Source organism: Octopus bimaculoides, chromosome 5 (genome assembly GCF_046866305.1).
Source record: "Octopus bimaculoides isolate indiv1 chromosome 5, ASM4686630v1, whole genome shotgun sequence".
NCBI lineage: Eukaryota > Metazoa > Mollusca > Cephalopoda > Octopoda > Octopodidae > Octopus > Octopus bimaculoides.
This window is the reverse complement of record NC_142932.1, coordinates 112,465,124-112,476,039: the sequence shown is the minus strand read 5'-3', so window position 1 is coordinate 112,476,039 and position 10,916 is coordinate 112,465,124. Positions and strand designations below refer to the sequence as shown.

Below are 10,916 nucleotides of genomic sequence, written 5' to 3'. Positions count from 1 at the left end.
GAATCCATAGCTCACCACACTCCTCCTTGCTCTCTACTTCTTTTACTTATGACTTTTTCTGATTACTCCTTCACTCCACTTCATCCATCTCTTCTAATAACTCAAATTGTTTCATATATAATCCCATAATATAGGAAAACAATTTGGAGCAGTCATTAGAGTGTCAGATAGAAAGCTTTATAGTAATCATTCTGACATTTTGCATTCTGAGTTCAAATCCCACAGAGGTCAACTTCATGCATTTATTTGTAAAATTAAGGAAGTTATTAATTGAAACCCATCAGTGACTTTTGGGACACCCTGTATATATATATATATATATATATATATACTCTTACTGCTACTGTTAACATGTAACCCAGTACATCCTGTTGCATGTTTGGGCCAACAATGACTAAACCAACCCTACTAAGCCTGCTCGGCAAGGAAGGTGGTTTTCATTGGACACCTTGTAGGACGAAAAACAAAACTTGTCCAAGGCTGAATGAATCCAGTCAAGCCAATGGCCATTCCACAATTGGGGATGAGAGACCCCCTAGTCTTTATTTAGATATCTCTCTAGGAGTAGAAAATTCTGAAATAACACCCACTTCATTGCAAAGCTGGAGATCTTGCTCTCACTCGCGTTTGGACCACTTGGCTTTGTAGGTTAGAGTCTTAGCAGTGTTGTGCAAGCAGTCATTGATTTTAAATTTCAGCACAAACCTTGCTGAGGAGCCATTTTCTTAAACATCTAGGATAAGATAATTTGTCAGTGATGGTCATACTTGCCTATGAGTTGACAGCAATCATGTATGTATGTGTGAGCGTGTGTAAGTCTGTGTATATTATCAAAAGAGATATACATTGGTGAGAAAATTGCTGATAAACCAATGTGTTGAACAAAAATACTTTGCAGTGTTTATTTCATTTACATATGTATTCTCTTGTCCATGCTAACCTCAAGAAATGCATTGCGCTAATAATTGGTCCATTGAGAATACGTGTAATTAACAATACTATTGCTTACAAAATGCATGATATGAAATAAAAACAATAAAAATGATATAACAAACACTCATTTTTTGCTACACTTGAGCCAAGACAAATTTGCAACAGTCAGAGAATTCTTTAAACTATTGGAGATATGCCTGTCATGTCTACAGGAGATGTGGATTTGTGTTCCATTGGCAGCCTTTGACTTTTTCTATGCAAAAGGGATTTTTTGACCCAATTTTTATTTGCTGTTATTTAAAGCTTTGTTTGTGCTTTGAGACTCACTATTCCAAAAATAAAGATAATAATTTTGATGTAAGCCATTACATATTGGTTCTAGGGGGATAGGAGAAGTGGATTACATCTACCCCAGTCCAAAACTAGTACTTAATTTATCAACCCCAAAAGGATGAAAGGCAAAGTGGACCTTGGCAGAATTTGAACTCAGAACATAAAAACAGATAAAATGCCACTAAGCATTTTGCCCAGCATGCTAACGATTTTGGCAACTCACCAGCTTTAAGCCATTAAATATCAGCTGTCTGTCATACTTCCATTCAAAAAGCATGAGTATCAGATTATATGTGTTATCTCTTTATCAATTATCTTCAAACTGGGGCACCAATTTTGACTTGAGCCTAATTGTGTTGCAGAATAGCTAAGTTACTACTCTGAGTTTAGCTTAAGTTTTCAGTTGCACTAGTTTTACTTACAAATGAAAGTGACTACATGTTTAATCGTTTTTTTCTAGACATTGGCTTTATTTGAAATTCATTGTTATTGATTTGGAAGGTTTAATGAGGAGGTCTTCATGTTGTTTCCATATGAAAAAATGCTGTTTTTTCATTGGCTCAGAAATTCAAGAATGCATGCAACATTCAGAGTCAAATACTAGCATTTGACCAGAGCATATAAACCAGTTAATGCATATCTTTCTATTAGGCTGAGATATGTCAACAAAACCCCAATGCTCTCTCTCTCTCTCTCTCTCTCTCTCTCTCTCTCTCTCTCTCTCTCTCCCTCTCTCTCTCTCTCTCTCTCTCTCCCTCCCTCCCTCCCTTACCACTACTCAAATCAGTTTTCCTGTCTCCAATTCTTAATCTCTTTCTGGAAAAAGAAATCACTTGTGGTCAGGCCTGAAGAGGGATAGACAAAGTTGGTGCAGATGTCCAAACATGCTACATGTCAGGAGCTGAGGACTCAGGGCAAAGGAAGGCATCATAGAACCAGTTGTACCACTTGACATAGAATCAATGTATTAAAGAATTAATTCTTAACCCTATGACAACAGTTGTTTATCAGGCAGCCAGGCCGTACCAATGGTAGACATTCGCACAGTGGCCTCTATTATTGACTCTGTGAACTACAGCAGATATTTACATCAACCAGTACAAAACCAGAGCAGATAAGGTTGTGTATATTTACACGATCCAATTTAAAGCAAATACACAGCAAATGTAAATTAATGTCAACCAATGTCATGGGATTAAAAGCATTATTAAGTCAATGAGGAAACTTCTATATAGTTGCTCCCAATTAGAAATAACAGTGAAATATTCTTCATGGCATGCCCTACCCTCTTAATAAAGAATGGACATATTGAATAACTTAGTCCTATATATTATGTCTGAAGAAAAGATGAGATTGTCAGAACTGGAATGCATTTGTAACAGACAGGTCTGCTGCTCTGCTGCATCAGAGCAGATTTATGGCTAAACAACAAATTGCTTCAGCAAAAATAAGGCAAAACAAAGCAAAAGAAACACAGGCAATAAAAAAGAAAAGAAAAAGAAGCAGAAAAAAAAATGTGACAGGAGAAGCAAGAGACAAGAGGGAATAAGACAATAAGACACTTGAAAAATGGAAAACAAAATTCTGAAAAATGCATAAAATTTAGGGAAGAGATAAGAGAAAGAAAGAATTGAAGAAGTATAAAGGGTTGAAAACTGGAACCCTTAAGAAAGAAATTTATTTTTAAGCAAAGAAGAAAGAAAATAAACAGTCTTAAATTACTGCTCTCTCTGTCTATCTGTGTGTGTGTATGTGTGTGTGCGTGTGTGTGTGCATGCATGCATGTGTGTGTGTGTGTGTGCATACATGCATGTGTGTGTGTGCAGTTATATAATGAACCAAAAATCTGCTAATTAGTATTTTTCATTCTTTTATTTGTTTCAGTCATTTGACTGCGACCATGCTGGAGCACTGCATTTTAGTCGAACAAATCGACCCCACGACTTATTCTTTGTAAGCCTAGTACTTATTCTATCAGTTTCTTTTACCGAACTGCTAAGTTACGGGGACGTAAACACACCAACATCGGTTGTCAAGTGATGGTGGGGGGACAAACACAGACACACAAATATATACAATGGGCTTCTTTCAGTTTCCGTCTCATAAGGCTTTGGTCTGCCCACAAGGCTTTTGCCTCTTCTTTACTCCTCAGTTATCATCCAAATGCATCACATGTTTATGTTGATGCAGTCACCTCTCTTACATATAAGAACTGATTCCTCTCAGACCCAGTTTTTGTCTCTGTTCATCTGTACCATGTCACTCACAAACACTAACATTCAAACAACACACATAAGAAAATGCTTGTTTCTTTCTTTCCAACCATTTCATATTCTCTGCATTCAATGTCTACATCCTTACTTCTTTATTGCCCACAAGGGGCTAAACATAGAGGGGGAAAACAAGGACAGACAAAAAATCCCAAATTTTATTTAATTTGCTTTGCGGGAAGGACTGTTTCAATGAAGTCACGTATTGTCCTTGCCTTTGAAACGTGGAGTAGATGAAACAGGGACAACTGACGAAGGGGTATACTCTATATGTTGCATGTCTCGTTTCTCTGTTTGTTTTTTTTCGTTGTTTGAAAAAAGTTCGTTTTCTATGTTTTCGTTTCTCATTGTGTTTAACGTTTTTTTTATGTCATGTACCCATATATGCATGTATGTATACATATAGATGTAGGTATATACATATATGTATGGATATATGCATATATTTATATATTATATATATTATATATATATGTGTGTGTGTATACATATCTTATATCTTTTACTTGCTTCAGTCATTAGACTGTGGCCATGCTGGGGCATCACCTTGAGGAACTTAAATTGAACAAATCAGTCCCAGTGCTGTAAGCCTGGTACTTATTCTAACAGTTCCTTTGCCAAACTGCTAAGTTACAGGGCCATAAACACATCAACACCCACTGTGAAGCGATGGTGGAGGTCAAAAACAGACACAAACATATAGACACATATATATGTGCATATATATATACGACAGGCTTCTTTCAGTTTCCATCTACCAAATCCATTCACAAGGCTTTGGTCAACCCAAGACTATAGTAGAAAACAATTGCCCAATGTGCCACACAGTGGGATTGAACCCGGAACCATGTTGGGAAGCAAACTTCTTACCACACAGCGACGGTTGTGCCTATTAAAAATAAATAAGAAATAATTGTAAGCATATGTATTACGGTTTATTTTTTTATGGGTTTGGTTTGGAGGAGAGGCGCATAAATGGCCCTTACTGGGCCTATGAGAGTCAAGAGAGATCAATGTGGTTGATGATCTGCTTGGACAACTGCAGGAAAAAACATAGCAAGGGAGGGAACTTCAGAGTGTTAACATTCTGGAGAGGAAGAAATAGGTGAAATAATGAGTACACGTAATGTGTGTGTGACAAGAGGCAGAAAGACAGAGAGAGAGAGAGAAAGAGACAAGTGAGTAAAGTAGACTTGAGTGGAGGCTACTGTAGCAGCAGTGAAAAAGACAGAATAAAGTGAGTTTGTCTGTGAGTGAAATATTGGAGAAATGTTAGTAAGTAGTACCATGCCAATTAGGCAAATAGGCTCTTTTGTTCTGTTTTTCTATGCAGTCAAGGATGATTCTATGTGTAGCAACAGCACTGATCCAAATGAGGAAGTAGTATTCTATTGTGTGTTTTATTTGAGCATAATAGAGAGTTATCAACTGTCATAGCAGTGTGGCAGACACATATCTCATACTCAAATCTTCAGTAATAATGGACTGAACTGAACCGTAACTAATTTGCACATCCTCTAATAACTCGTAGATGGTAATTTGATGATTTCCCCTTGCAGCTGCATGCACATCTGCAATGTTTTTCTCAGTTCTGCTGGTTGTAGGTCTCCCAGAACGTTCATCAATATTGATGTTTTTCTGACCATCTTGGAAACGTCTGAACCACTCATACACTTGTGTGTGGCTCATACACTCCTCTCCATACACCTGCAACTTTGTGTTGGTCTCTGAGCAGGTATCACCATGACAACTTTCTCTGCCATGGTCAATGCAACAATCACATGCTACACGCCTTCCTTCCAAGTACGGCTGTAAACAGCAGAAGTGAGTTAGAATGTTCAAACTTAGTGTGCATGCACAGCAGAATTCAAGGTCGACATTTGCCAAGCAACTTGACTCAATGTGTTTTAGCTTTGTCACTATGGCAACAGTCTGGATACTTATTGATCAGACCTTTGAACACTTAATAATACATTCAAAAATACACTACGCTGGAATATAATATGGGGTGGTCATTGTGGGAATGTCTCTGATCATAGATCCACTCTAATTTCAGTTGATTTGGAGTTAAGAAAAGCACAACTCATTAGTAGTTTGGTAAACTCTGAAAATACATATCACATTACAGAAGAACCTATTTTGGAGACTCTCTCTAGTATTAGTTCCATCCAGTAAATCTCATAATGATAATTCTTAATACAAAAACCTAGCTAAAATTAATTACAATGTACTGGTGCCATGTAAAAAGCATCCAGTACACACTGTAAAATGGCTGACCTTAAGAAGGACATCTAGCCATAGTCACCTTGCCAAAGCAGACAATAGGAGCCTGGTGCAGCTCTCTGGCGTGCCAGCATCTGTCAAACAGTCCAACCCATGCCAGCATGGAAAAACAGAGGTTAAATGATGTTGGTGATGATGACGACGACGATGATGATGATGATGATGATGGTGGTGGTGGTGGTGGTGGTGGTGGTGATGATGGCAAGGATTTTTTTTGGTATCATATGTATAAGCAAAAATCATTAATATACACCTTCAAAGACAGATAAATCATATTTTAATAATTGAATACTAGTACAAATAGCATGGTATAATCCACCCAGACCCTCCTTAAAGGTGGAAGGAGAGGGACCTGGTTGTTAAAACTAGTCTAAGAAAAAATAACCATCAAAAAGGTGCTCTTTGGCTCTTTTGCTATACAGGCAGGTGACAAGGGATTTTGACAAGTGATAAAATCCACCTAACCCATGCCAGTATGGAAATACGGACATAAAACGATTATGAAACAAGTCTACTATAATTTAATTATAGTATTAAAGGTCTATTATAATTTTTACCTAATTTCGTTATTCAAAAATGTGACATTTTCTCAAATAATATTACTTGTTTCATGCTTTAAGTTCAATTTATATGCAACAAGGTTAGAGAAATTTGTTTTTTGGTTCTTTTTAATATATAACTTTTTTTTTCTTTTCGTAACCTCTGGTTTTTATATTATTACTTACACATTTTTTTTTTTCAAAACGAGTAGAAAACTCATAAAGAAATATTCGACAATTGTGAAGCTACTTTCAGAGTTAACACAAGGGAAGTAACTAGGATTTCTTTAACACGTGAAGCCGTTCGAGAAAACCCAATATTGACTAAGTTAATAATAAAAACTAATATTTCATTTAAATCCACTTGAGTATATGATAGCACTAAAATAAAATCCCACACTTCGAACAGCTTTTAGCAAAAATCATGGTCTTTTACGAGAAAATAAATTGACGATATTACGTTTATGTATTTGGTTGGCAAGACAACTGGTATGAAATCGTGTATTGAAACAGATACTATATATTTGGGGATGGTCATATTTTTACCAGTTAACCACACGCACTATATACTTGGTATTATCATTATTTTTATTTCAGTGTCCTTTGAAATCTTTCGTCACACGTCCAGTGACTTCTTCAACGGCTGTCCATGCTACGTGTTTCCTCTTGTTCTGTTTAGTCCATTCTGTCTTCCTGTCAGAATCGACAATAGATAGGATAAAATAGTAAAAAAAAAAAAAACACCCCTCATTCAGTGAATCTCTTAAACTATCACAAATTGTTGAAATATAAAGCAATATCTAAATTAAAAGGCTGTCAAAATTTACTATGCACGTTTCTATAATCATCCATGTGTGCAAAAACATTATCAACTTAGCGAAGTTTTTCCTGCTAGGTTACTCAGTTTGCTAGAAATATCAACCAAAGCTCCCTCAAATCACATCCTACTGCCTGGGAAAAAATAACCTTTTTAAAAATCAATCCTAAAAGACATTATACTTTATAAATTGTAGATAAATCCCAGCTTGAAAACCAGTCATTGTACACATGTTGATTAGGGCTGAGAAACAAAAATAACTTTATATTTTTCTTGATTATTTGAGTTCTTTGAAATGTCAAAAATTTGAAGAAACCTGAGAAATAATCAAAGAATTTTTTTTTTCTTTTTTGCATATCTACCACCACATATACATGGTCATGAGGTAAAAAGTTTGCTTCCCAACTGCAAGGTCTTGAGCAAGTGTCTTCTACTATAGCCCTGGGCCAACCAAAGACTAAATCCTTGTGAATGGATTTAACTCAAAGCTCATCATGTGTGTGTGTGTGTGTGTGTGTGTGTGTGTGTGCATGTGTTTCTGAGAGTTTTAGTTAAGTTCTCTAAAGAGAGTTCAAGCTGGTCACAAACAGTACAAGTGCTTTTTATGTGGTGCATAGTGTGTAAAAGACCTGCCTGCATGCATGGATAGCCATAGTTTTATTCAGCTAGCTGTGTGTTCTCAAGTACAACAAATTGCCAGAAGTCTCAGTCCTTCATCATATCCTTAGTGAGGCCCAACATCTGCAGATCCTTTCTCACCACTTCATCCCACATTTTTCTGGGTCTACCCTTTGAACACGTTCCCTCTACAATTAGAGATCAACCCATGCAATAATATGTAAATTAAGGTAAATAGCACAAAGTGATTTTTATTTTATTTCTTTGTCTTAGGAAATACACTGGTTGAAACATTAAAACTGATTATACAGTACCTTAACCTCATAATTATTGTCTTACACTGAGTATACATACTTCCCTAGAGCCAAAGTCAAAAGGTGTTGACACCTTTTCACAAATGAATCTGACAGTGAAGTGAAGCAATTAACTCTTTATCATAAGATTATAATTTTTCAGATTATCCTCCTCATTTGTGGTGTTGAAAGCTTGATCTCCACTGTCGACAAGTGCCTTATATGTACACAGTAGCAAGTTGGATTCAAATAAGAAATCTTTATTTTTAAACAATTTAAATCTAAGGTTCTTTTCTGTTAAAAAAAAAATCCAAATTCAGTAATAAGATATCCAGATGATGATCAGAGATGAAACAAATCTTCATACATAAGGAGGAACGTTGTCTGAAAATTATAATCTTATTAACTCATCTCAGCCATTTAATATTTTTATCCTATTTGCATGAGATAAATAGTGATTAATATAACAAATAGACTTCACAACATAAAACTAATGTGTTATGCATGATACAGAAGAATGGGGGCGTAAGTTTTAGTAAAAGCAACAATTTAGACAGAGTAATTTACATGACATTAAATATTACATGTATTAATTTAATGCAAAAAAAACAAAACAGAGCCCACTGTTCATCAGTAGGCCTAATGTTATTTTCTGTTTTAAGTTGATGATTATAATGTCTATATAATTTACATTGCAGTTAATTTCTAATCATTCACATGCTAGAATAAATGTATTCATGACAAACTATTTGAGATGGCAAGAAAATGTATTTTATTTGATTTCATATCATATTCAGCAAATGGTCTAGTGCCAAAATTTGAAACAATATTATATTCAACAATGCAAAAAAGATGTATAAAAAATAAAATTTTCTGTAATGACTGAGTAAACACTTGAAAATAACTTGTTTAAAAACACTGAAATCCAGATTCCAAATATGGTTATTGCAATTTAAAATGAATCAACATTGTCCACAGTCTCAGAAATTTCAAACAAAAACCGTAATTGTTCTCCCATATTGGAAAGTAGAAAAACAAAAGGTGATGAAACTAATCGCCCTGAAGTAAATTAATTATTTCAAATAATTTTTTTGATTTTCACAGAACTCTAATAGGCACAGCAGACAAACTTTCAAATACACTCCACTCAGCAGTATGGAAGGAACTGCACCAAACTCTGCAAGCTGAACCTTAACATCTACAGGGTGTCACAAAATAGTGTAGACAGTTTCTGACACAAGTTGTAAATATTTTCAATAATAACAGCACAATTGCCAAATGTTGTGTATATAATAACGGAAAAGTTCTCCGGTTCTAGAATAAAACAGCAATAATTGGCTCCCGTAGCCTATCAATGTTATGACAGTGGCTGTAAAGTAACCATAATTACAAATCACTCTAAGTACTTGAATTTTTGATAAATGAATGAATAGTTGGATCAAAGCACAACACCAGCCTCTGTAATTTTCACCCCATAAACTAACCAATGGAATAAATACATTACAAAGAAAGTAGGAGAAAAACAGTCCTGTTAAAAGTGGTTTCATTCCAGGATGAGGGATTTTCACTAAATCACTATACATCTTAGAAAGAAAGACAATAACCAAAACCCCAGTAATTTGTTCTAAAGCAACTTCTACAAACATATACAAAAATTCTGTTACCAAAATTGTATAAAATTCTGCATCAGGATTGTTCCATTTTGAAATCACTTTTGATGAATTGATCACTCTTGCAAGTGTTTCAATAAGCAAAAATGTCAATGTTATTTTCCATACTGTTTTCCGACTACGATTGTGCAAGATATGGCGAAAAGCTTGTGTTTTAAGAAGAAGAGCATCCAAAAATATTAAAACAGAATCATGTTCAATGTATTTATCAACTACTTCATTGCAGTTACTACAAACACATGTCAGTAGGCCTGAAGACAGTTTATGGAATAAATCTTTGACTCTTGTACCACAATTTATGCATCGATAGTTATTATTCGACATTTTCAATATTTTACGATAAAGCAAAATATTTTAAGAACCCTTGACTCCTAGAGGTGTAATAGTTGTAATAGATGTAATCAATAATTAGACGATCAAAAATTACTCTTGCACCAAGATTTTTTTCTTTCTGGTTTCATATAAATACTAAATAACTGATTTCAAAAAGCAACATTGCTAAATATTTAATGTTTATGTTAGTTCAACTGTCAGTCTATTCAAAGGACATTTCAACCGGGTAAATTTGGTAGTATTTCTGCCTGAACCCGGCAGGATGGAAAGAATTGGACGCCTTCCAAAGAAATGAACGAAACGGTTAGAATGGTGATATTGGCATCTGAGCAAAAACCGCGGGATTGTGCGAGTAAACTCATCTTCATTTGGAAAAAATATATATTTGAGCCACTCAGATACAACACAATACAACTCAAGTTTATCTCGCTCTCGTTATTTTCTGTCTCAATATGCCATAAGACATAATTAAAGCCCAAGTTGTCAATGATACCACATCAGACGCAGAACACCAGAACCATGGACAGTTATTCAACTTATATACTGCAATTAGGAATTGCTTCCCTTACATTATCACTCTTTCGTACAACATTTGAGACAACTACGGGGACATTCTTATCCACTAGAAATAGCAGTCAAATCTTTCTCTCTAAAATTACACACTACAGTCTTTAATAAAGGGGAGGAGAGATTTCGGGGTTTCTTAGTTGTCTAAGAATATGGTTTTGATTCGAGTATAAATATATTTTGAATGGCATAAATATATGTTGTTTGAGGTGCATCTCGGAAAGTGAAACAGTTACAATATTAATGCTTTCGTTTAAGAC

The 10,916-nt window shown here is 35.2% G+C and overlaps 1 protein-coding gene across 1 annotated transcript; it reads right to left on the bottom strand.

Annotated features, from left to right (window-relative positions):
* Window positions 1–8,834: 8,834 nt before the first annotated feature.
* On the bottom strand, window positions 8,835–10,697 carry LOC106868431 (protein ARV1). The gene has a single exon (XM_089352963.1). The coding sequence runs from the start codon at window positions 10,078–10,080 to the stop codon at window positions 9,340–9,342; it is 741 nt and encodes a 246-aa protein (XP_089209089.1). The 5' UTR covers window positions 10,081–10,697; the 3' UTR covers window positions 8,835–9,339.
* Window positions 10,698–10,916: the final 219 nt, after the last annotated feature.

Bases quoted from the DNA above. Each gene is read 5' to 3' on its own strand.
- LOC106868431 (XM_089352963.1), bottom strand. From the start codon at position 10,080: ATGTCGAATAATAACTATCGATGCATAAATTGTGGTACAAGAGTCAAA.